Source organism: Mesoplodon bidens (genome assembly GCF_964165515.1).
Source record: "Mesoplodon bidens genome assembly, chromosome: 1".
Lineage (NCBI taxonomy): Eukaryota > Metazoa > Chordata > Mammalia > Artiodactyla > Ziphiidae > Mesoplodon > Mesoplodon bidens.
In genome coordinates, this window is record NC_138176.1 from 12,348,760 (window position 1) to 12,374,217 (window position 25,458).

At 50.5% G+C, this 25,458-nt stretch overlaps 1 protein-coding gene across 1 annotated transcript; it reads right to left on the minus strand.

The window, feature by feature from the left end:
- Positions 1–1,277: 1,277 nt before the first annotated feature.
- BAG3 (BAG cochaperone 3) lies at positions 1,278–24,049 on the minus strand. The gene is made up of 5 exons (XM_081234162.1): positions 23,982–24,049; positions 23,016–23,850; positions 7,731–8,057; positions 5,932–6,336; positions 1,278–2,651 (listed from the first exon to the last, which is right to left on the minus strand). Exons 2-5 carry the CDS (start codon positions 23,199–23,201, stop codon positions 1,836–1,838), a joined length of 1,734 nt encoding a protein of 577 aa, XP_081090288.1. The 5' UTR covers positions 23,202–23,850; positions 23,982–24,049; the 3' UTR covers positions 1,278–1,835.
- Between the last annotated feature and the right edge of the window lie 1,409 nt (positions 24,050–25,458).

Here is a 25,458-nt window from a genome sequence, read left to right on the forward strand (position 1 = left end):
CACTTAAGAAGCCTTCACGTTGAGATCCGTTGAGAGTAGATGCCCAAGTCACCAAAAAGATGGTCACATTCTTTATCTTTGATTCATCTAAGAAATAGTCCAGTAAGCTTTTTTCCTATTTACAGATTTGCGTTTCTAGAATCGGTGGTGGTGTTAGCAGTCAGCTTTTACTCCTCAAATGAGTTCACCCTGTAAAGATGTTGGCGGATTCCCATGGGAATGACCTCAACCTTTCTCATGAAGCTGAGAGCAGCAAGCACACCGGCGTGTATTTTTGTGCAGCATCATCAGGCACCAATATTAAACTCAATACAGTCATGAGGAATTCAGCTCAGGGGCTCTTAAGCCAGAGGGCTCCCTTGGAGTTCCAAGATCTCAGACCCATCTTCCTCTTCCTTCTCAATTTCAGGTTTATTCGGCAAAGGACTTAAGAAAACAAGATCTTGCATATCTCCACATTCTGGGCGGTGGTCCTTCCCAAGCTCTTAAAAAACCTGAGCCCAGGACAATCTTCTTCCCCCAAGTGGCTTCGCAGTGCATCTGATCCCTAACCCCAGTGACTTCGAGGAACCCAACCTGAGAAGATAAACCTGGTCTCGGACTGGCGTGGTGACTCAGAGGAGTGTCAGATAAAGATGACCCCAAGTCTCTCATAGAACGTGTGCCCAACCCCCAGTGAGCTGGACTCCAGGGAACGCTTGGGCCAGCCTCAGACAATACTGGGAACTATGCACTTTTTTTTTTTTTTTTTTTGCGGTACGCGGGCCTCTCACTGCTGTGGCCTCTCCCGTTGCGGACACAGGCTCCGGACGCGCAGGCTCAGCGGCCACGGCTCACGGGCCCAGCCGCTCCGCGGCATGTGGGATCCTCCCGGACCGGGGCACGAACCCGTGTCCCCTGCATCGGCAGGCGGACTCTCAACCACTGCGCCACCAGGGAAGCCCAGAACTGTGCACTTTTGAACCCACTCAGCCCTTTAGTGAGGCCTGCGGATGGCCTGGGGCCAGGTGGGCAGAGATGCACCTCTGCTGGCGCAATCTGAAGAGGTGTGAGGGGCACGCTCCCATCACCTGCGTTCACAGCTCTGAGTCTTCCCAGGTTGCAGCTGCAACCTGAGAATGAAACATGACCGAGACTCATTTTCTCATGGGTCGGGCCGGGAGAGCTGTCGCAGGTCCCAGAGCAGGCCTGTCAACGTGTCTGTTTATGTTTCCTGAAGCCAGTGAAAGGCCACCTCAGTGCTGTCACTCGTCAAAATCTAGAAACCACGGAAGACATTCTGAGTTACATTACGACTTTATTTTCCTTTGTTTAAATGGAGCATTAAAGTCATCCAACATACACGTATTCCTACGGCTCCTTACACAGTTTATTCTATCTAAAGTTAAGTATTTTAGCTATGAGATGACAAGGATCATCCCATTAAAATGGCAACACTTCTGAAAAATGGGTTTCATGTTTACTGATGAGAAATGGCCTCCCCATCTACCCCGCAAAAACTCCTTCAGTCCAGAGCTGTAGAAAGACAGTTCACATCCATGACGAACATGTGGGACCCATACAGGGAGGGCTCCAAAACAACAAGCTATGGGGTTAAACTTCTGTAACAAGCAACTTCTTTATTTGTACAGAATACGAATACAGAAGAAAAGCATCATTCTCCTTTTAGCCCTTTTATTAGTGTGTTTTGCCTCCACCCAAGTTACTGCGTACCAAGCGGCTATGAAGAGTAAAAACCAACTGATTTTAAGTGCCTGAGATGCATGCAACTTAAAATTCTCTAGAGCACACAATCAGTTCCCAGTCTCCGGGGCTGATTTTTTATTCAGTGGAGACTATGGTGCTGCTGGGTTAGCAGCTGTGTCTGTCGTGCTGCTGGGGTTCGGAGCTGCTGCTTCTTTGGCTTCCGGCTGCTGGGTTTCAGTATTGGGATCTTCTCCATTTCCAGCACTTTTCTTGCTCTTGTCTGCTGTCGCGGCACCCATCTCCATGATTTGCTGAAGTGGCTGATCGGTTTCAAGGGAGCAGGGCTGGAGTTCATAAACCTGGACTTGACCTGGGACATCTATTGCTTTCTGTTCAAGTTTTTCCAGGATGGTCTGAACCTTTCTGACGCCGTCTCTCCTGGCCTGGCGGACATCAGCTCGTCCTTCTGGGTCTACCGAATCCAGGGCCAGTAGCTCTTTGGTCAAATACTCTTCTATCATCAGGTACTTTTTGTCCGTCTTCTTGCCTTCAAAGTTGTCCACAGCCTGCTCCAGCCCTTGCACCTTCTCCAAGATGGCTTCTACTTTCAGCACACCTGGATGTTTTGGGGGTACCTCAGCTTCCTCTGGTTTTGGAGGTGTGGCTTCTGCAGGGGCAGGGCTGGGGGCTGGTCTCTCTTCTGCAGCCACGTTCTTGGGGGGAGAGGGGACGGCAGAAGGGGCCGGGCTGGGAGGACAAGGCACCGGAGCAGAGGGAACCTTTACTTCCACTTTCTCAGACGGAGGCGGGGGCTTCTGCGAAACAGGTTGAGAATCCACCTCTTTGCGGATCACTTGAATCGGGATGTGTCCAGGAGGGAGATCTGGTCCAGCTGGGCCTGGCTTGCTTTCTGCTTTGTTTTCAGGTTGGGGAACAGGCGAAGGTTCTCCATGGGTCATGGGTTGCTGAGAAGAGGCAAGGACACAGAGATAGTTTTAATAACTGGCTGAGAGTCCCAGGCAGTCGTTTGTAGCTAGTACCGACTAGAAGAAAACAGAAATGACTTTTTTGAAGTTTAATAGTATAAGAGGGGTTTTCAACGTCAGCCAAACCTGTTACAGAATTAAAATATGATATTCATCATGTATGTGGCCAAACCACTGTTATGCTCCCATTCGTTAACCTTGGTCTCTTGCTCTGTCATCTCTCACTGAATTTTGCTGGAGGTGGTATTCTTACGGCAATGAAAAGAAAACCAATATAATTTTTTAAAATGAAAACACCATAAACTCATGCTAACAGCTGAGTTACTTTACCTCAAAGCAAAGTCCTGGGTGACTCAGACTTTCAGGTGATGGAGCCAAGGAGTAATAATGGCCACTTGCCCCCCTTCACCACCCTGTGTGACAGTCTCCACTCAGGGTGTGGCCTTCCCATCTCCTGTTTCAGAAAAGTTATAATCATCTTTTTTTAAAAAAAAAAAGACAACCTATGACAGCCTTGTGGTTTCTGCCCAGACTGATGTATTTTTTGAGAATAAGCAAGATGCTGAAAACGGGTAACGCAGTAAGAATTCTGCCTGGACACATTTGTGCCAGAGCTAACATTCAGCAGGGCAGAATCTCTGCACTGACTACATTGGCTACAGAGGCTGAGATCCTCTTTAATATGACTATAAGCTATAGCAATATTTAAAAAAATTAACTATGCTTGAAACAGAAACATCTTGGTTCACCTAGCATCTAAGTGAACATCTAAAACCCCCTTAAAAATCTCACACACTGATCTTATCAACTGGGAAATAGGAGTTGGACTACATTATGTCTAAAGTACTCCATATTAAAAACACTAAATCCCACTATAATGTTCAGTTAGGTCAAATCTCTGCAAGCCTCTAAAACGGGATTTCCAAACAAGGTATAAAAGGGAGGCCACTACAAACAAATAAGATTAAGTGGAAATAGTATTAAATATTGTTTCACCACTTATAGAAAATATTGATAATATGGGAAAGATATGAGAGGAAACGTCTCCCGCTTTGCAAATGGGCACTTCTTTCCCATTTGAAAGGATTACTGAGTCTGAGTAAGGATCTGATGGACGCTTGGCTGTTTGAACACCAGTAGCCTCCTTTTCCATCAAATCTCTTCTGCCAACCAGAAATGCTTAACTTTGGCCCTTAGCACTCATGAACCAGCCACACGCCTCTTCCTGGGTTTTAAAACAATGGCTGAGTAAGCGACTTTGGAAACACTTAAGAGGGGGCGCCCTATGGCTTGTACTCTTCAAAAATGTCAAGGTCATGAAAGCAAAGAAAGACTGAGAAATTGTTTTCCAGATTAAAGGAGACTAAAGGAAAACAACATCTGCATGCAGTGCTCATGATCCTAGATTAGCTCCTGGAACAGGAGGAAATTGCTATAAAGGAGATCTGAAAATGGACTGTGTATGAGACAACAATGTTTTAAGGACGTTACACTTCCTGCATCTGATAATTCTACTGTGGGTATGAATGAGAAGGTCGCTCTCTTAGGAAAATATCTGCTGACATATTTAGGGGTACTGGGCATGATATTTACAATTAAACCTCAAACAAAAAATATAGATAATAATATATGGAGAAATGAAAAAATTATAAAGCAAATGTAGCAAAATGTTAATAGTGAATGTGGGTAAATCTTTGCTTTCATGACCTTCATATATACTGGACTTCTCTTCTGTAAGGTTGAAATCATTTCCAAATAAAAAAGCAAAAAAACAAACAAAAAAAACAATAAAAGGAGGTGTTCTGTTTGAGGGCCCTCAACAGTGTCACCATCTGTAGTAAGAAGATGCCCTGCATTTGTTTACAGGGCACTTTCCTTTTAAAAACTGTGACCACGGGACTTCCCTGGTGGCGTAGTGGTTACGGATCCGCCTGCCAATGCAGAGGACGTGGGTTTGAGCCCTGGTTCGGGAAGATCCCACATGCCACGGAGCAACGAAGCCCGTGAGCTACAACTACTGAGCCTGCAATCTAGAGCCTGCGAGCCACAACTACTGAGCCCACACACCACAGCTACTGAAACCCGTGTGCCTAGAGCCCATGCTCCGCAAAGAGAAGCCACCGCAGTGAGAAGCCCGCACACCGCACGGAAGAGTAGCTCCCACTCGCCGCAACTAGAGAAAGCCCGTGCGCAGCAAGGAAGACCCAACACAGCCAAAAATAAATAAATAAACAAACAAATAAACAAATGCAAAGGCACTTCCACAATGTTGAAAAAATAAATAAATATTTAAAAAACAATGTTGAAAAAATAAATAAATATTTGAAAAACAATAAAAGAAAAAAAAACCGTGGCTGAGAATTCACTCAGCAGCTGAGCGGCCCCGGCTGCCGAGTGTTCTTCAGCTAAAACTAAAAGACTTCCTCCCCCGGGAACCAGTGCCTGCACGTCTCTACTGAAGGATAAGCGGGCCCTGCCTGTAACTTTCACCAGGCAGGAAGGAAGGCTTCCCATCCGCCCAGCCAGCCGGGCATCGGCCAGGGAACGTGGTCCTCTACCGCAAAGGAGGAGAAAGGAGTTAAGACATGCTCCCTGTGGCCAAGGTCAGAGCAGAGCTGAAGGGAGCGGATGAACACTTTTGAAATAAATGCACAGGATAATCAGATGCTGAACTGTAAGGGACTCATACTAGGCACCGTGGGAAAGATGAGGAGGCTTCATGGAAGTGGCAAGACTGGCTTGTGCCTTGGAGGACGGGGACAGCTTGGATTGTGAAGGCATGTCAGGAAGTGGGTCCAGCACAAGCAAAGGCACAAAAGAGGAGACAAGAGAGTGAAGGGCCTGCAGAGTGCAGGAAGGGGTGTGAGTGAGGCCGGAGACGACGCCGAGGGTGGGGTGTGGAGGGGCCGCAGGGCACTGCAAGGGTATGGTGGGCACTGAGACACCTGGGCCCCGCCACACAGGTGTGTGACGCTGTGTTCTGCCCGCTGTTGCCCACGGTGGTGGCTGGAGCTCTGCCCCTGAGGCAGCTGCAGCGAAAGATGAGCAAAAGCCGTAGAAAGCACTGGAGGTTCACAGCCCTCGCCTGCATTTCTGCTGATGACCAGCCGTTTTCAGGATCTTGCTCTCCCCCAGTTATGCGCGTAAAGCAGGAAGGGCTGGTGGGGCGGGGTGGGGGGGACCCAGGGCACCTGCACAGAGCCCCTCAGGCCCTGGAGAGATGCTGCCCCAGCTAGTCTGCCGACACCGACTCCCATACCTGAGGCCTGTCGACCACGGTCTGCACGCGGAGGGACGGCGGGGAGTGCACCGGCGCGCTGCTTCTGGCTGGAGAGCCCTCCCGGCTGGACGCACCCCGGGCGGGTGACCGGAACGGGGATGCTGCCCACATGGTCCGGGGCTCCCAGTCATCTCCCTGGATCTTGTGGTACACAGGCTGGTGGGTCTGGTATTCGCCCTGCTGAGCTGGGTAGTGGGTCTTCTGGGCTTGGTGGAAGGAGGGCTGGGCTGCCGGCCGGGTGACATTCTGCTCATGTATCACAGGGATGGAGATGTAGCCCCGGGGGAGCTGGTGACTGCCCAGGCTGCTCCTGCCAGAGGAGGAGGGCAGGCTGGCCGAGGAGGACGAGGATGAGCAGTCCGAGGCAGCCGGAGACTGGGATCGCTGCAAGATGCAAAGGGTAGATGCACAGCCCCGTGAGCCACCCGCTGTCCAGCCCTCCGACTCTGTCCCCATTATGCGCCTGCTCTGGGCAGCAGGTTTAATATGACCTCCCGTCTGTAAGCCTTTCCATTTTCAAAATGTAGTGTTCAGACTGGGAGCTCAGGAGTCAAGAGGCCTGGGCTCAAATTCGTAACAGCTCAATAGCTTTAGGAGCCCCGTTTAACCCCCAGCCCAGTAACTGGGCTGACTATTCGGTAAAATAATCTGTGCGTGTGTCCCAGCCCCAGTGCCACACACAGGAAGCGCTCGCTACATTTTATTTATTGTCACTTCATTTCCTCTTTCCGTAACTCTTTTCCTGCTTATCCACAGAGAACTCGGCTGGGCACTGGGAACTGTGTCCCCTGTGTGGACCGAGGCAGGCCAGGTCCCTTTCCCTTCCCGACCACCTACTTTCTATTCTAGAAAATCAGAAGGGTGTTTCCCCATCTGGCTTCTAAGGGCCCTGCTAGCTTAAATTTTTTCAGGTTTCTCTGACTGATGTGTCACTTTTGATTTTTACGACAAAAACATTACAAATTCAGGTACCACTTCTCCAAGGAAGGGAAAAGAGCCTCCTGGCGTCCCACATTAACTATGATTTTTCACCCCCGGAGCAAGCATTTGTGCTCAAGAGCAGTGCAGGAGACACGACGGGATGGTGCGCAGACAGGAAAACCAAGAGGGCTTAACGGCTCAGGGTTCCTACTGGGGTCCACTGGCCTTCAAATCTCAGCTAAGAACTGGATTAAGAACTATTCTTTAGACATTAGTGCAGGAAGTGTCGGCTTCAGGCTTAAAACCTGAAAAGCAGCTGCCTTCCTGACTCCTGATTTTACATTTCCTTTTAAACTGTGGACACTGTAAGGGCAGGTATGCGGTCTCATTTTCACGTCAGTACAGCTCCAAGCAGTTAATACTTACCTGTGAACACTGAACTGAATGAAATAACACAGAGTATCTCTGTATTTCTGATATAGAAAGCTCGGTGGGTGTACGGGGCACCACATGAGGAGCCAGAAGGCCAGGCTTCCAGTCCCAGCAATGCCACTTCCAACTTTATGATTTTGGACCAAGCTGTTTACCCTTCTGAGCCCCAATTCCTTAACTACCAAATAAACCATGATCCCTGCCCACCTGAAAAACCAACCTGTGAAACGCTGGGGGGACGCAGGGCTGTCTTGCAAGCGATCTTTGCTGGGTGACCTCTGACGCTGCAGGTCAGGCCCAGATGCCCCGCATCTCACCAGGCGTTGCCCTGGGCACCGCATCAGGGTCTGGGGCAGCCTAGGAAGCACAAAACCCGGCACCCCCGGGTCGCACCCCACAGGCCCGCGAGCCAAGCCTCTCCTTACCTCAGGTCCATGGGAGGTTGGGGGCTGGGCTGCTGCTACCGCTACCGCCTGTCCACACTGTTTATCTGGCTGTGTGGCTTCCGCCACTCCCCGCAGAGGTGACTGGGGCCTCTGTGGGGCCGCCGGGGCTACCTCGGTTTGGAAGCGCTGCGTCCCAGGCTGGGGGTAGGCGAAGACAGGATGTGGCTGCCGGCTCTGGGCACCTTCGTGGAGGACGGGGATGGGAATGTAGCCTGGCCGGAGCCGGGGGTACACAGTGTGGCCTTCTCTCGTGGGCAGCGGCCTGGAGCCCTCCCTCGAAGGCCCGTTTGCAGAGGATGCGATTTCCTAAAATAAAGAGAAACACGGACCTGTTAGAAACTGGGAAGGAGAAGACAGCCCTGAAGAGGAGCAAGCATGGCACCGAGCACTCCGACCTTCCAGAGTGACCCTGGGTCCCACAGTGCCAGCCAGGGCAGCTGAGCACAGAATGTGTGGGCACCTCCCCTGACCCCCCACTTCTTCCAGATGCCCCATCCCCTACTGAAGCCGCTGTATGTGCAGCAGTTTAAGAATCAGAAGCATCCCGAGGAAGCAGGGGAGCTAAGGTATCTGTTGAGCACAAGAGAAGTCCCAGTTTCCCAAAGTGGTAAGACAGGTTTCTTTTCTGGGTGACACGGCAGCAGTGCACGTAGGTAAGTCCCTGACCGCCTCCCAGATCTTCAGACCCAGATCAGAAGGCGTGAGGAGCATTCACTTCCAACTCCCTAAGCCACAGCCAGCTTCTCTGCTTTCTAAACGGTCCTCACGTCTCCTAGCGATACAGACTCGTGCTGGACCCCAACGCAGGCCACAGCTTGGAAATCTGCCGAGAAGGGGCGGCAGCGGGAGGCTGCCTCCTCAGGAATATTTTCAGAACAAGCTGCGAGAAAGGGAGATACACAAGGAATGCAGAAGCAGCACAGGATGAGAGAACAAAACCCGGGGATTAATTGTGCTGGTCTTGTGATGCCAACAAAGCTTGCTTGGCCAGGAGTGGCTGGGTCTCTCTTATGTCCTCTCACGAAGTTCTCCCTTCAGCGGCCTGGCTATTTTGGGACCCTTGAGAAGGCCAAGTTCCAGATGTACCACAGAGAAAGATCTTGTTTCAGACAACAAGGCTGGCCCGTCACTCACGGGGCAATGTCACTTCTCACCAAGCAGAGGCTGGGCAACTGAAACCAGGGACCCCCACGGCTTCCGGTCCTGACGATCTCCTGAGCACTAGAGGGTCCTCTTACGGAGGAGGGGGCTAAGGATTTGTGCCACTGACACACACCGAGTGGGTGAACTATTACGAAGGAAGGTGATCCTTCCTCACGAGGCATCCCTCTGAGCTGCAAACGAACGCCAAGAGCTGAGGCTCTAGGAGCTTCAGGGTGTAATTCCCAGTGGGGCAAAACTGGTCACAAGTAGGGAGAGCGGAGGGCTGACCCTGGAACTTAGCCCTTTCGGACCCGTGAACTGCTTGCCTCCTGCCGAGCCCCCGCCCCGGAGGGCCTCCAGCACGAAGGAGAGGCAAGGGTGTTGCCATGTCCTTGGGGACGCCAGCAGACAGGCACTCTCAGATTAGAATACCCACGTGCTCAGGGCAGCGGCATTATCTTAGCCTGCTTAACTCAGGGCACCCAAGAGCAGGGAGTGGGTCCAGGCCTCACATTCAGAACCAAATTCCTGCCATGAGAGGGACACCAAAAGGAAGGCAGCACCAGGGACCGAAGAAACGCCGTGCTGCTCGGAGCTGACTCACAACAGGCCGTCCGGGCATTTTCTCCACGCACTGGGCACCTTCCTTCCAGCCTGGAGCAGGGGCCTGGACGAGTGCCGGGGCATCGTCTCTGCGGGCTTCCTCCTGGCCACGCACAAAAGCAGAGCTGAGCGGTCAGCAGCCCTCATCCGCTGACTGGCCCCTGGTCAACATCCTCCTCCCGAGTTGCTTGGTACCATGGGATTACCAAACCAGCGAGGCACGATCCCTGCCCACTGGGGGCTGCATGAAACAAACAGGAAGCAAAACTACCTGGAAAGCACAGGAGGCCCTGCGGATGGGGGGCCGCCTGGGCTTTTCGAGTAGGAGGGGGCTTTCCTAGAGAGGATGCAAGTCCATTCTTACCTCTGTTAGTAACAGTTCTTTCATCTGGGGTAGTTCTCTTAACCTCGGTGAGCCTTAATCCCCTTTTCTAGAAAATGGGCTAGCAACGCCCACTTCACAGGACCGTCGTGAGGTTTTATGAGAGCACGTCAAGAGGGACGCCACCCCCCCAAAAAAGAGGGATGCCGGGAAGGCTAAAAGGCATGTGAATCCCCCGCTAAACAGGCCCATGATTATGCTCCTCAGACCCCGAAGTGTCAGAGGAATCAAAGCTGAAGGACGAAGTTAACTGGTGGTGACCGGAGTAGAACGGTGACTGCACCTGGAGAAAACGGAGTCGTCTGGGAAGGACGGGATCTCCCCCCCGCCTTCGGAGGGGATGGAAACGTTCTCCGTCTTTCTCTGGGTGGTGGTAAACGGGTGTACGTCCGTGTCGAAGTCTCTCACACCGTCCACTTCCCTGGGACCCCAACACTGCCCCTCCCTTGCCACATTCCACCCACACTGTCCAGACCGAACAGGTGAGGGCTGCCACCCCCAGCATCGCCACGCAGCCGGCTGCTGGCTGGGCCTCCACCTCAGACCCTCCCGGGGCCTGGGAACCGTACAGAGGCCTGGCTGAGGCTTGACGGCTCCTGGGGGAAGCCCCCGGATCCAGAAGGTACTGGAGCGGGCCTGCCACGAGTTGTGCTTTTTATGCATCTCCCTGAGCATATTTTGTGCCTCAACTGAAAGAGAAAAGGGAAGAAAAAGGAAGGAAGAAGGGAAGGCGGGCAGGAGAGCAGTTCCGCCTGCCCCAGGGGCTGCGACAGTGGAGCCCATACCTGACCTGGTCTTGGGAGCAGTGCCACGTCCGGGTCCGTGGAAGGAGCGTGTGGTCACCGCAGGCAGGGCTGGGGGTGTCAGGGGCCCAAGCTGGAAGGCCGGGTGGCTACGGGAGGCCTGGAGGCCACTTTCCTACAGTCCTGAGGTCTGCACTCCTGGTTCCGTGTGAATTAGCGACCCATTTATGCCATGTGATAAAAACCCACCCATCTCATCTCTCATGATGGCCTCTGAAAGAAGGCGGGCTCCCGTGCCACTCTGGTGGGGGCTTTGTTTAGAAAACACTGCTTTAGGCAAGTTAAAAAGACCACCTCACTTGTACAGAGTAGAAAACTAACACTTCTACGTGAATAATTTAAACCGAAAATGAAACGCCCACCCATAACAAGGTCTGCACCAGATGCTGACACCACCTCTGTTTCTACTCTCCTCCCATCAGAGCCCTGTCAACAGCAAATGCTTCAGTTTTACTAACCAAAAAGCACTGCCCCAAAGAGTTAAACTGCCCTTCCTATCTTCTGTGGTGTTTTCATCACAGTCTAGTAAAAAAAAAAAAAAAAAAAAAGACGTAATTTTTTTCAAAGGAAAAAGTTTGGTTTTTTTTTGTTTTTGGCCACGCCGCGCGGCATGTAGGATCAAACCCGCGCCCCCGGCATTGGAAGGGCGGAGTCTTAACCGCTGGACAGCCAGGGAAGTCCAAGAAAAAAGTTTTTTAAATGTTTAATGTTTATAATTCTCCTAGAATACGACTAGAACATGTCTCCTCAGTCCCATAAGAAGTGTTCTCGAGTTCCAGCCCAAGCCTACTGGTTATACCAACCAGCATCTTTCATAGAAGAAAGGCACTACCTGCCCCACCCTGACTTCACTGGGGACTGGGGACTCCGTCTCCTGGGGGTTGCACTTCTGTGTGACCCCGTGATAGGGACGGGGTGCCATCACGGTCACCAAGTAGATGATGGCCGGCCCTGCCTCCTCATCACCACCTGCCTTAGCTCCCTAAGGAGCAGTGACGGCTCTACAGGAAGCGTTTTCCAATCAGCTCAGCTCATTATCCTTACCTGTGGGCAGAGCCATCAGGAATACATACATATGAAATCCAATGAGGAGACAAGAGCCTGACTTCCACTGCTTATCTCACTGCATTAATTTATAAAATGAACTGGTTCACGCTTCTGCTTTGTGCATTGCATTAAAATCCTCTGCAGGTGCCAAACAACTCCATGAGAAGGCCGGGATAAAAAGGAGGGAAAACTACCTCAGGTGAGCCAAAGTCTGCCCTATCGAGTACAAGGTATATTACTAGACAAGCCTGGGGCCAGGTTCTGAGCTTGGATGAGCCCGTGGCTCACACAGGTCTTGTTTGCTTAAGAGCACAACTTAACTTCACTACAGAGTTTTAGTAACAATGTGGGTGCTGAGGGGACAGCTAGGAGACTTGGAAAGAGGCTGCGCTTGGTCCTAAAGCCGACACTGCCCTGAAATATGTGCGCTACGCAAGCAGCTCACATCCCCTCCCCGGGCCTTAGTTTCCTCAGCTGTGCAATGAAGGGGAGGCCCAGATGTTCTGTAAAGCAGTGGTTCTCAGACTCTAGGGGGCGTCCGGGGCGCCCAGGAAATGCAAAAAAGTGCAGACGCTACGCTCAAACCCCAACAAAGTCTGACTCAGAAGGTGTGTGGGCAAGTCCAGCCCCCATGGCACTGGGAGCACTGACCTAAAGGAGGTTCCTTGCAGCCCTGACGTTCTCCGCGTCCTCTGATTCCAAGATCTCTTCTAGCTCTAAACACCTACATAAAGCTCAAAAACAAGGAAAAGCTGATGTGGCGGAAATCTAAAAATGACCACTCTTGACTGTACCCAGTTAAATCACATTAGAACTCTCTGGAATTCAAGGTGCTCCAAAGTTTCATGAACCAAGTGAAGAGGAGGAAGCTGCTGACCTTGCACCTTAAAAGCAGGGCGGAACCATAAACCCTGAAAACGGCACCCCTGTGAGCCCCGACCCCAGCTCCACGGTACGGTGCTCTTTCAAACGGGGGGCTCAACACCTACAAACCACAGTCTGAATGAAGGGGAACAGCGACAAAGGCAACTCTGAGGGCTGCCCTGCAGCACCTCCGCCTCCACAGCCTGGAGTCCGAAGTAGGACACCGATTCTATCAACTGGGTTTTTAGGCCAGAAGAGTCTCACGCCTGCCAGGCAGTGACTTTTACTAAAGACACTTCAGAACTCATAAAACAGAAAAAAAGATGGCGGGAAATAAGAATCCTGGGACTCCCCATTTAGCGAGGATGTGGATCAAAAGAAAGTGGCTTGGCTTGCCTCTTTCAGGCAGGAAGCAAAACAAAAGAAAAACTTCCTTCTAAAGCGCACAGACCTGCGCTTCAACATTCTACCAAAACTTCGTTTGGTATTACAGGCCACAGACATGAAATAAGGTATCATTGCCAATGTGATATATAAAGACATATCTATATCCCCACAGCCGAACTCAAAGTTCCCACTGGGATGTGGTAAAGGGTCTCTTCTACTGCCCCAGCCCTGTTTGGGGCACGTAATGGACTTCGGGCAAATTCTGCATAATAAGTAAAGTCCACATCCACCAAGGTCTGTTTACAGCACTCCTAGTGAGACAAGAGTCTGAGCTGTAAGCAATCTAGTCCCAGGTGCTTGGAGGTTTTAACTGATATGCCCTGTTATTAAAGTATGTATACTTATCTACAAAGAGTTACAGATGTAGAAAATAAACTTATGGTACCAGGAGGTAAGGGGTGGGGGAGGAATAAATTGGAAGATTGGGATTGACACATACCCACTACTATATATAAAATACACAGCTAATAAGGACCTACTGTATAGCACAGGGAACTCTACTCAATACTCTGTAATGGCCTATTTGGGAAAAGAATCTAAAAAAGAGTGGATATATGTGTATGTATAACAGATTCACGTTGCTGTACACCTGAAACTAACACAACACTGTAAATCAACTATACCCCAATTAAAAAAAAAAAAGTATGTACAGTTGATCCTGGGATTACTGAGATGGGTGTCCCTATGTGCTTCTGCTAGGGAAAAGCACATTTTTAAGATGTGCTTAAAACAAGAGAGATGAGCCCGTTTTCAAGTTGCCATTCGGGACTCCAATCCTGCCCTGCTGCTCGCCAGGTGTGTGCCCTCGGACAGGACTCCTTGGTACTAAGACTCAGTTCCCCCAGCTATAAAAATCCCCATGCGTTCCAGGGCTTTTTGCAAGATTTAAGTGAGATAAGGCACGAGAAAGTCTCTGTAAACTCTGAGCTGTCCCGTGCCCTATACAACTACGTTCCTCCATTCCACAAATAGTTACTGATGGACCCAGCTTTTCCCAAGCAACAGTTGGTTGGGCCTATTTACAGAGTTGTGAATTTGTGTTTAATTCTTCAGTGATCTCACCAAGTTGGTAATGAGCCTGTTAGAGTCCGAAGCCCCTTTATCTGAGAGTCTTAAGAGCACTAATTAGCAGGGATGGCACTTTCTCTGCTAAGAAGTGTATCTAAAGTTTCACAACCTGGAAGCAAACACAGCTAAAAACAACTCTAGGGGCCTGAGCGCTAAACTCCCCTCTCCCTTCAACAGGCCCCAGGCGCTGAAGGGGTCTGCCTTGCAGACAAACTCACCTGAGAATCAACACGCAACCTGCAGTGACTGTGGTTCCTGCACACATGCCCCTGAGACCCAGGGGAAAGAGCCAAGCCAGGCTGGGGCAGGAGGCGTCTGGGAGTAGAACATCTGCTGGTTGTCCCCCTAATACTCTCAGTGTGTCCCCCCAGGGCGTATAAGCAGTCTCCAGGCCACAGCTGGGTATGTCCCCTGCTGGGGAGAGCGCTCGGGGCTCAGAGGCCCCCATGGGCCCCCTGGACCCCTCCTCAAGGATACCATGGAGCAGATGTGGCCCAAGGTCACATGGGAAGTGACTGCAGAACCAGGAAGAGAATCCCGGTCACTGGAGTTCAGCTCCTGAGCTCAATGGCTTCAGGGAAATTAAAGACTAACTACTTCCTCTTCAGGAAAAAAAAAAAAAAAAAAGGGTAGGGATCAATCTAAAGGCATAAATCACAAACGGAAAAGTACCTGAAATTTCCGTATTAGGAAGTGAAATCTTGTCTGAATTTAGATAAAGAGACCTCTTCATCCCCATGGACACATTTCCATGGGTTTCTCAAGGTTCTTTCTCAGACTCATCAGGTAGAACACTGTTCAGTCACCGGGCTCCTCCGTCTGTGAGATGTCAACCATGCAAAGCATCTGTTGGTATCAGGGTGCTGGGCTTCACTGGACATGTATTTTGTACAAAACACAGTTTCGCAAAAGAAAAAAATCTCCGATTCGTCAACCACAGCTCCGGCAAGGGGAGACTCTGACAGATGGTGGTAGTCTCGGGGGGACTGCTGGGAGGACCCCTCCCCCACCCTAAGCAGCTTCTCAAAGCACTCCTTCCCCAGCAACCACCCTCCCCCAAAAGGGTGGTGGCAATTAGAAACCCCCTGCCTCTCTCCTTCCACCCACGGTGACATTTCCCCCGCTTAGGGCAGGGTCCAGTACACCTGTGCAGAGGGCCGGCCCCTCGTTTAACGTGGCTCCGTTTCCCCCCAACACCACTGGGCACGTAGTCGGTCCTCAGGCCTGTGCAGAGACTTGGAGGGAGAGCCCTGCCTCAAGCAGTCGGGATTACGGGTAAACACAGCGCCCCCTGCAGAACACAGGATACACAGTTCCCCTGGCCCATCTTGGGCAGGGTATCTGGGGTGAGTCCACAGACGGATGAAGCTGTGGGCTGCAGGTCTGGCTGAGGCTCCAGAAGGCCAACAGCCTTCATCTGCCCTCACGCTGAGTTACTGCCCAGCACCTACCACACCCACGAGGGACACAGGAACCCCCCGGGAAGGGTGCTGAGGGTGTCTGGACACTGGTGGAAGGAGAGTCAGCTAAAGTGGTCCAGGGGCGATAAGAAGAGGCCTTGCCTTGGGAAACGAGACTTCATACCCATCTAGGAACCAAGAGACCCACGTCCAGCCAGCACTGTCCAATCTGTGGGAAAGCCAAGCGCCTGTGAATCCCCTCCGACTTCTTGGCAAAGACTGGGACTGTCGCCACGGACCGCACATATGCCTCAGGTCAGGCCCTGGCTCATCACTTTCCCGATCCTCATGACCCTGCTGGACAGGTACTGGTGTATGCCCGTTTCTCAGAAGGAGAGACTGAGGCTCGGGGAAGGTGAGTGATTTACCTGAGATCACCAGAACCCAGGTCTGTCAGACACCAAGGCCGGGGATACGTTAACCCCTTTCACCATTCCTGCCACCCCTGTACACTGTGTGATAATGATTGGCTCATGTCTCCAAACCCTTCACCTTCTTGGGGTAAAACGCAGCAGGAGGGAAAGCATTTCATTTCGCCCGGCTGGAGCTGGGCTGAGGCGCAGACCTGGAACATTCAGTTCGAGTGTGGTCTCGGTCAGGGAGCCAGGGCTTGATGCTGAGTCACTGCAGCGACAGCGGGGCTCACCTCTGAGTCACACAGCCCCAAGACTCCACACAAGCCCAGCAGGGGGCCTCTGCAGGGAGAGAACCCAGGTCTAGCCCAGCAGGAGCACTGGTCCCGCTCTGACACTCAGGGTCCATGGAATAATCTGGAAGATTCAAAAGTGATGTGGCTGCCTTCTCCGCCACACACGTCCTCTCCTTTCTTCCTGCCGTTTCCATTTCTCAACTATTCATTCTTTCTTTCTTTCTTTGTCCAAGAAGAATTTTTTAAATAACTGAAAAGAACAACAATTCTACTTTAAGTTAAATTAAATTAAATTTTCAAGAAACTGAGGAAGTTACTTCAAAATAGGAAATGTTTGTTCTTCAAAAGGATGCTAAGGCATTTTCAGGGGAAAGTCTCGCCTCAATCACTAGGGACACAGCTCTGCGCAGGGAGCTCTTGGGAGGCGCACTGTTTACAGGCTCCTAATGTAGGCAGCAGGCAATCTACAATCCCGGGCGCTTCAGAATTGACAGTGAATAAGAGGCTTCGCTCTGCAGCCTCTGATCTTACTGCCAGCCTCATGGACAGAAAAACTGGAGAGAGACTCCTTCCGTGGCGCCGGGGCTGCTCTCTGCCGCTGTGGCTTAGAGGCATCTGGCTGTTGCCAGCAACCGGCCTCCCCGGCAGGCCTGCTCCAAGACGCTGTGTCACTGGCGGGGACAAAAAAGAGCTTCTCCAGAGCCGTAAGGATGAATTTAGGGAATCAATACCAAAGTCCCCGGTGGAGAAAAGGCCATTCAGAAATTCAATAAAAAGAAACCGGCTCCCGGGAGACATCTGGGAGCAGAAGACACCGCCGCTTGGGAACCAACAGAAGGCTTCCCGCGACACGCTCTTCAGGAAGGGATGCTTTCCTTCAACCAGCCTGTCCACTCCGGAGCCCAGGCCCATGTTTTACTCTTCTCCACGCAGAATCCTTCACACGCTGAGCCTGTAGACCCTGCCGGGCTCTGAGAGGCAGAAAGGGGAAAGAGACGCAGACTGTGCCTCTGGGACTCCCAGTCCACAGGGACGTGACCCCAGGGCAAAGCAGAAAAGTGCCGCCTTTTGGAAGAAAGATTCGAATTGAAGTAATGTGGAGTCCAGAGCAGGGATAGATAGCCTACTTCACCGGAGAGACAGAATAAATGCTTTGTGGAAAATGGCACCAAAGGAGGCAGAACTGTCCTCTGTGTGGCCTTTAAAACCATGACTTGCAGAGAGCAGGTGCTCAAAAATGTCGGAAGAGATGAATGAGTGAAGACTGGGGTCCATCTTCTAGGTTCAGACCCAGGCTCAGGAAACGAGCCAACATTTCTGATCGGCTGTAAGAGATGGACTCAAGGCTGTTTATGCTCCTGGCGAGCTCGGAGCATAAAGGACTGAGTATAAAGAAGCAGCCAGGTCCACTAGCGGCAAGCCTGTCTGTCACCTGGGGTGGGGGTGGGGGTGGGGGTGGTAAACCTCTGGCCACAACAGTCTTTCTGTTTCGTCATAGCTGAGAGGCCAGGCACATCCTCTCTCTCCAAGTCTGTTTCCTCATGCATAAGGTGAGCCTGACAGCCTCCACCTTAGTGAGCTGCTTTGAGGATTTAAAGAGAGAAGGTTTGGAAAAGCACCCACCTGCGTCTGGCACGTATCTATAAATATGTTGACAGACAAAAAAATAGTTCATCCCTTCCTAAAGAAATTCTCTCTGCTTAAGCTTTTACAAGCTGCCTGGCTTGCTGAAAAGCTGCCAAGGCCCCCAAAGAAATTGTCATAGAAATATGTGAAGAGTTTAAGAACACCAGATATCTCACGCAGCTGCACAACGCCAAACAAGGGCTAGAGATCAGCTTCCACATCTGCAAAAGGAGGGGATCTGGAGCCTAGGTTCAAAAGTCCAGCTGTGAGTCTGAGAGCTGAGGCACAAAAGGGTGTGTAGACTTGATTCACGAGCAATGGGGAGCCGGGAGGGGCTGGAGGATTCCTCAGTCAGGTATGAGAGAGGTTTCCTCAGTGTCCATCAGCACTAGAGGGTCCTTGGAGGTTCCTAATAAGCAAGGCCTTTGTCATCTGCTCCCAGTTTTTCTATACAAGGTGTCTTAAATATGTAAGAGCAACATGAAAACAGCAAAACTATGAAGGAGAAAGAGGAGCTTTGGATTACGCATGGTTTCTTAATTTTTATGAAAAATACCAGATCATTTTAAAATGTCAATAGGAAGTTAACAGACATGCAGAGTGGTTTATATAAGGCAACTGTGTGTCATTCCAGAAACGAGGACAGTGCTAATCAAGCCTCATGGGTGGTATGAAGCCTTCTGACTCACAGGCAGCCCAACAGCAACAAACAACCAAGCCTTCCCGGCCCTGGCTAACGTCAAACGCTGCCACGGTTCCCAGGCACTGACTCTACCCTTGTAAAGGGTAAATATACTCCACAAAACAGGGGACAAGCTTTGCTCAGTTCTTGCATAAGCCAAACACAGACTGCTATTTAGAAGGGAAAATGAAGGTCCTGGATGAGCTGGACTCATAAGGCATCTGGCCATGTTCTTTATCCACCCCCAGCAAATCACTATTCATCAGTCATAAAGAAATTTGCTCCAGAGTAACTGCAACTGGCTGGAAATACAAAGGAGAGAATGGCCACTCATTTCCTGACTGTGTCCCGATTCTAAGAGGCACAAGAGCTTGCAGTCAATGTGCAAAGAACAAGGTGATCTCATCTTTAAGAAAATTCAGGAAGCTCCGCCGAACGTGAAGGGGAAGAAATGGGGCTCTTCTTCAGTCGACACTCAAAACATTTCCGATTTCCTCTGAAAGGATGTTCCTACCTGTCTCGCACAGAGCCTGAGGATAATCTGTCAAATTACTGTGGTGAGATTCTGCCGGCAGCGGAAGACAAGAGGGAGAGACTCTGGCTTGCTTCTTCCTGGGGTTCAGGAGGGTCTCGGGACCACCTCCCCACACCCGGCACTGGCACCCCACCAGGCTCCAGCCCTCCCCACGCCACCCCTATCTTCGTTCCCAGAAGCCACGCACCGGGCGAGTTTCACCACGAAGGAAGGGAGGCTCCGGTGACAGCTCTGCAGGTTAGATGTTGAGCAGGCCCCTTGAGGATGCCAAGGCCTACGCAGGCGCACGTGAAGTCACAGCTCCCCCGCCCCCCTAAGAAGTGGGATCATTGTCCTTCGGTGGCTCCCAAATGCCAGACTGCCGGAACCAAGAACCAAGAGGGAAGCTTTTTTGACATACAGATTTCTGGGCCCTACCCTGAGCAACTCAGATTGAAAAAGGGGGTACCCAGCTGGCAATGTGTGTTCTTAAAAGGCTTCCCTGGAGACTGCCAGGCTTGGGAATCCGTGCCGGGGACCTCCAAGACCGGCAGAGCTAGAACAGCCCTGCTCCTCCAGGGAGGAGGGTCTCACTCTGGTCGCAGGAAGGTTTGTGAGGGAGCAGCACAGCGCCACGCTCCGAAATATCTGGCCTCTGTTTATTTAGCAAGAGAGCCTGGAGGAGTGGCTGCACAGAAACTGTACATCCCCTGATTCCAAAGTGGATGTCAAGCTCTCTGCCAGAGACGGGGCCTGGACTGGTATGAAACTGCCAGGAGATTAGTGGGAAGCCCACGTGTGCAGAAAATCGATATCCGGGAAGACTGCAGGTTCAGTTGCTCAGAGTGGAGCTGGATTAAGTCCAAAGCCTTTGCCTCTAGCTGTCCTGCCTCTGCAATGAAGGGCAAGACACTTGCTTTCAGTTGCCGCCTCTGTAAAAATGGGATGAAAAGTCACTCTAACCACCTCAGGGGAATGAGAGAGGATCAATCGTAAGACAACAGAGGATAAGACTAAACCAAAGTTCTGATCTTTTTCTTCTTTCGACGAAAGCCATTTCTGTAGCTACACGGTTAAACTGTAAACACCCAGAAGCTGTCTTCTCCAGAAGAGGGCTTTCTCTGTTTTTCATGCTCAATGAATAGCTCTTTATTGATTGACAGCATCTCCTCTTGAAAGTAAGGATGCTCAGGGGGTCCTCTTAGCTCAGTTCCTCTAAAATCACCCTTTGTTTTCTGCCTGAGCCCTTTTCTCCTTCCACATTAAGAAACCAAATTTCGAATATAAAGTAACAGCGAAGGATTGTCCATTGTATTTACTCTGGAGTAAGGTGTCATTCATATAAGTGAAAGTGAATTAGTCACATAGATGTTCTGTGTATATCAAAGCACAGTCTTGAAAGCAATGAAGCCCAGAGCTAATGAACTGAATGTTAGTTTTCTCCCTATGTTTTGGTACCATGCTGAGAAATCTCAAGTAATTAATTTGGTAAAGAGAGCTCTTTTCTTGAGTTGATCACATCCAGCCATCACCATCTAAGTAGTCACAGAACCGAAGTCAGCCACCCAATACTTGATGGTTGGGAGGACACAAAAATTATCAAGTATTCCAGCCTGCAAGCTTCATAGTTTCGTAAAAGTTTAAGACACTTCTAACTTCCTCTGAACAGATACACTGCCTCTTATCGACTTTTCAGTGTAGTTCTCTCTTTGCTCTTGGTACTAGCTGAGTTGCCTTTGGAAACACACTTGAACTCTCTGGGTTGTTTTTTGTTTTTTTGTGTGCTTTTTTATAAATTTATTTATTACGTGGGCTCCGTAGTTGTGGCTCACGGGCTCTAGAGCCCAGGTTCAGCAGTTGTGGCGCACGGGCTTAGCTGCTCCAAGGCATGTGGGATGTTCCCAGACCAGGGCTCAAACCCGTGTCCCCTGCATTGGCAGACGGATTCTTAACCACTGTGCTACCAGGGAAGCCCCTCTCTGGGTTTCTTTCTCAGAAAAATAGAGGCTGGGGTAAAAGGTCTTTAAGGACCTTTCAACTTTAAAATTCTGACTGTTCAATTTTCAAATCAACTTTTCCAGCATCAGACTTCTGATTTAGTAGCTCGTATTTTCTACTTGTCGAGAACAATAATAGTAACTCAACCTGTTTTTTTCCCCTTTGAGAAAGTTTATAAAACCAAGCCTAACCCATCCACTGTACAGATGCACAAAGATCTCAACGTGCTGGGTGAGTTTCATGTTGAAAACAAAGTGCCAGCAAGGTGGGACTTAACACTGCACTCACAGTGGGTATGTTCAAACTTGATCTTCGCTCACCACCAAGGATGCCAGCGGATTCTGACCGTCCCTGTCTCTATAGGAAGGAAGCCTCAAAATGATACTTTTGTTTTTTGTGTTTTTTTGCCCACAGTAAAGGTCTACATCCTTGCAGGCTGCAGTAACAGAGCTGGTTTGAAATGAGCATCAGTTTCACTCAATAATGGGCTGAACAGACAAGCAAAAAAGTATATATGGTTATGCCCATCCCAGCTAATTATAGCCTCTAGGTACTAATTTTCAGAAATAAATATACAATTAATTTCTTATAAATGTAAGCTGCTGAATCTACAATGTCTCACTGTTGGGCAGTCTTATAAATATTTTTAAGAAAAAACTGCATAAAAATGAAGGTGGATAACACAGATCTTTCTTCTAAAATAATGATTTATAAAGCATTTTTAATTTTGTGAATTTTTAAATCTTCAAAATAACTTATCAGCTCTTTATGACTTTTATTTTTATTTTGCCCAGACAACGTAACACTACCCTTTAAGTATTTTTCTTTTTGCCAAGCTTAATATTTTGAAAAAGCTCAAATTTATAGAAAATTACAAGAGTAGTACGATTAGTTATAATTTTTTAAGTTAACAGACTCATTCCAAGTTTCTATTTTCAAATTTTCATGCTTCTAAGGATTAAGTAGTATATATCCCTGTATATATGTAAATGAGGCATCCTTCTAATACAGAAGTATTACTACACAGTTATTTGTGTATTAGAAACAAATCCTAGGTATTTTAGTAACATAACAAGGAAGGGAATGTATTGCCATTTAAAAAAAAAGAAGTCTCTTTCTTGCCAGTGTGAGGCAATGTTTAAGGCAATAGCCAACTAGGAGACAGTCCCACATCTTTAGTTTAGAAACTGCCTGGAAGAACAGCATCTTGTTTTTAACAAGTCATACTAGAATATATTCTTAGTGAAAACAGTTTCAACCAATAACACAATTTTAATTTCAAATACAGAATGGGAAAAAAAAAAGGAATGAATTTACATCCAGCCTCCTGAGTCACTCTGTGCCTGAGATGGGAGGGTGAAGTCAAGACACCTTCAATCGAATTCAGGAACTTTAGGGGGTAAAATTCCTAACAGACCCTAAAAGACCGCCACCCCAGCTTGCCAATGGCCCCCCGGCGTCCGCCAAAGTACGGTCAGCAGGGTGAAACCAGGATCTCGGCCCTGGAAGCCGGGCGGAGGCCGCGGCGGGGCCTGGCCTGGGCCTCCGATGCTGACCAGGCCGGCCTCCCCTCGTCTCCTGGCCCACGGCCCCTCGCATCGAGCCGGTGGACCGAACCCGGCACCACCGCGCGGGTCCCACTTCCCGCCCGACCCCCGGAAACCAAACGCGGCCCAGGGAGGACAGTCCTCTCCCGGACCTCCCCCTCGCCCCGACGCCGACCAAGGGAGGGGGCTCGTGGGGGGGCAGCAGGCCGACCCCCATGAGAGCTGGTATCCTTCTGGGGGGTCCATGCGTCCCAGGTGGCCTTCACTGACCTCCGGGGCACCGGCTCAGGCGGGCTACGGCCGGCGGGCACCTGGCGCCTCGCGTCCCCGCAGCCCGGCCCAGTCCAGCCGCCCCCTACGGCCCTGTCCCGACCGCTGGCCGTCGAGGGGGGGCCGCTGACCCGGCGGCCTGCGGCGCGGGCCTTGCTCACCTTGGGGACCTCGGGGGGCACGCGCGGGTCGTTCCACGTCGTGGTACGGCTATTGTGGTCCACGAAGAAGGGCCAGCCGGTCTGCGGGTCGATCTTGATTTCCCAGCCAGGGGGCAGGGGGTCGCGGTCGCCGGCGCCGCTGCCGGACGCCATCTGCACCATGGGCGAGTGGGTGGCAGCGCTCATGCTGGGTCGGGGTTGGCCCAGAGGGGCGGCCGCTGGGGTGCCGGATCAAGGGGTGCCGGGTCACGGGGTCGCGGGGTGCCGGACCTCCAGGTGCAGAGTCGCTCGCTGGCCGCGGCCGGAGCTAGAGTCGTGCGCGCCGCCGACGTGTCCGGGAAGCCGGAGCCGGGCACCTTTATGAATTAAAGGAGGGGGTGACGTGGCCGGAGAGGGCTGGAAGCGTCTGGAAATAGCCTCCTCGCTGCCAAAGGGGAAGGAGGAGATAAAGGGAGGTAGCAACTGGCCGGCTAGAAACTTCTGGTCCCATCCAGATAAGTTGGCGGCGGCGCCGCTTGGATGTGGAGCTCCGCCCTGAGTCATCGGCTATAATCGTGGCGGGGCGGGGCGTGGGCGGGGCCAGGGCGTGGGCGGGGCCTCGGCCAGGCCGCCCCTCCTCCAACCCTCCACCTCCTCCCCAGCTCCAGTTTCCCCGGCGGGGGTCCCCCGGCCGAGATGGCCCTGGGGTGGGCCCGGTGCATCCGCGGAGTGCGCGTGCCGCCGGCCGGCAGGACTAGCGAGCCCCAGGGACATCGCCTGTGTGTCCTGGGCCGGTTTCGGTTTTCAGACTCGTTCCCTCTTCTTCGAGCCGCGTGGGTGTTCCCGGGACTGGCTCCTTCGTATAAAAACAAAGTCATCGTTAGCCTTTAAAGTCGCTGGATTTAAACTCGAGTCTCTCCCACCTCCCCTTTGCATCCCCATATACTGATACTCCAGGATATTGGCCCTCAGTTAGGTTTTAATCACTTTTTTCCATAGGCTTAAGGGCCGTCCGGAAGGAGCTCTGGAATGTTGATCCGACACCATCACCAAGCCAGGGAGAAAATGGAAGTACAAATGGAAACTCACCTGCCTTTCTTTCGAAACCTAAAGAAAGATTGCATCAGCGCATGGTTTTATGCTCCTGAACCTCAAATCTGAAATGTAGAAACTATCATTGCATTGAATAACTTTAAAGAAAAAAAAAATATTCTTTTGGGTTTGGGTCTTTTTTATGGTGGAAGTTGGTTCTTGCTATCTTAATTTGACCTTCATTTGGAAAGTAGAGGAAAATTCAAATCAGGAAAAGATTTTGTTTGGTTAATTCAGTGGTGGGTTGCACTTGTAACCTCAGCCAAGCACCTCAATTCCTCTGGGAGAGAGAGTGCGCCCCCAGAGGCAGAATGTTTGGGGGGGGTGTCCCATTTTAGATCCTTAGGCATGCAGACTCATTCCCTTAGCCAGAAACATTTTGAGAAGTTGCCTTGGACTAATATTGGGCCCAACTTTCCAACTCAAATGCAGAGAATACTCTGGAACCCTCAGAGACAACACCTTTTGTGTCTTCCCGCCCTCAAATTACTCCTTTTGGAGCAAATGCTAGAGAGGCCTGCCAGTCACGTCCAGTGGAATGTTTCTCACTTACATAGGTCTACTTACCAGCTTTAAAGTACAAAAACTCAGTTCTGTGAAAACACAGAGATGATTAAGCCCCAGGGACTGACTTGGGTCACCAAACACACGAGAATGAAGTATAAACCCAAATGCCAGTGCAGTAATTTATCATAAGAAGTATGACTATTGAAGGAGCTGGACCCTCAAGTGCACTAGTCAGTGGCTCTCTTATTCTTCCTTATTTCTGAAACCCTGAGCACAAGGCTGGGCCCAGAGTTCATATTCAATAAATATTGATGTTTATTGAAGATTGATTCCAAAGTGAATTTTTATCTCTGTCTTCTTCCTTTGCTCAATTTGTTTTCCACTACAACTACGTTTAAACACTGAGAGTATTCTTTGCTGGTGTTTTGTTTATTTGTTTGTTTGTTAGATTTGCTAGACAGAAGCAGGGAGGAAGCAGGTTCCTCTGGGATTAACATAGCTGCTTCTGAGAGTTATATTCCACGGGAGCTTCAAGTGGGTTTGTCTAAAATGGAGCCATAAGTCTTGGAGAACTGCCTGGAAGAAGCTCCTTTGAGCCATGATGAATAATGAGGGGCATATCTGTCCTTGGTGACTTTTTTTCTTCTAGGTCTTAGGACACGCCTTCCCCAGGGACTATAGACTGAATGTTTGTGTCCCTCCAAAATTCATATGTTGAAACATAATCCCCAGTGTGATGCTATTTGGAGGCGGGTCCTTTCAGAGGTGATTAGGTCATGAGGATGGAGCCTTTATGAATGGGTTTAGTGCTGTTGTAAAAAACACCCCAGAGATCTCTCTCACTGCTTGCTTCCACCATGTGAAG

Bases quoted from the DNA above. Each gene is read 5' to 3' on its own strand.
- BAG3 (XM_081234162.1), bottom strand. From the start codon at position 23,201: ATGAGCGCTGCCACCCACTCGCCCATGGTGCAGATGGCGTCCGGCAGC. The intron at 8,058-23,015 runs GTGAGCAAGGCC...TCTTTATTTTAG, and splicing joins TGCCCCCCGAGGTCCCCAAG to GAAATCGCATCCTCTGCAAA. The intron at 2,652-5,931 runs GTATGGGAGTCG...GCCTCTTCTCAG, and splicing joins CCGTGGTCGACAGGCCTCAG to CAACCCATGACCCATGGAGA.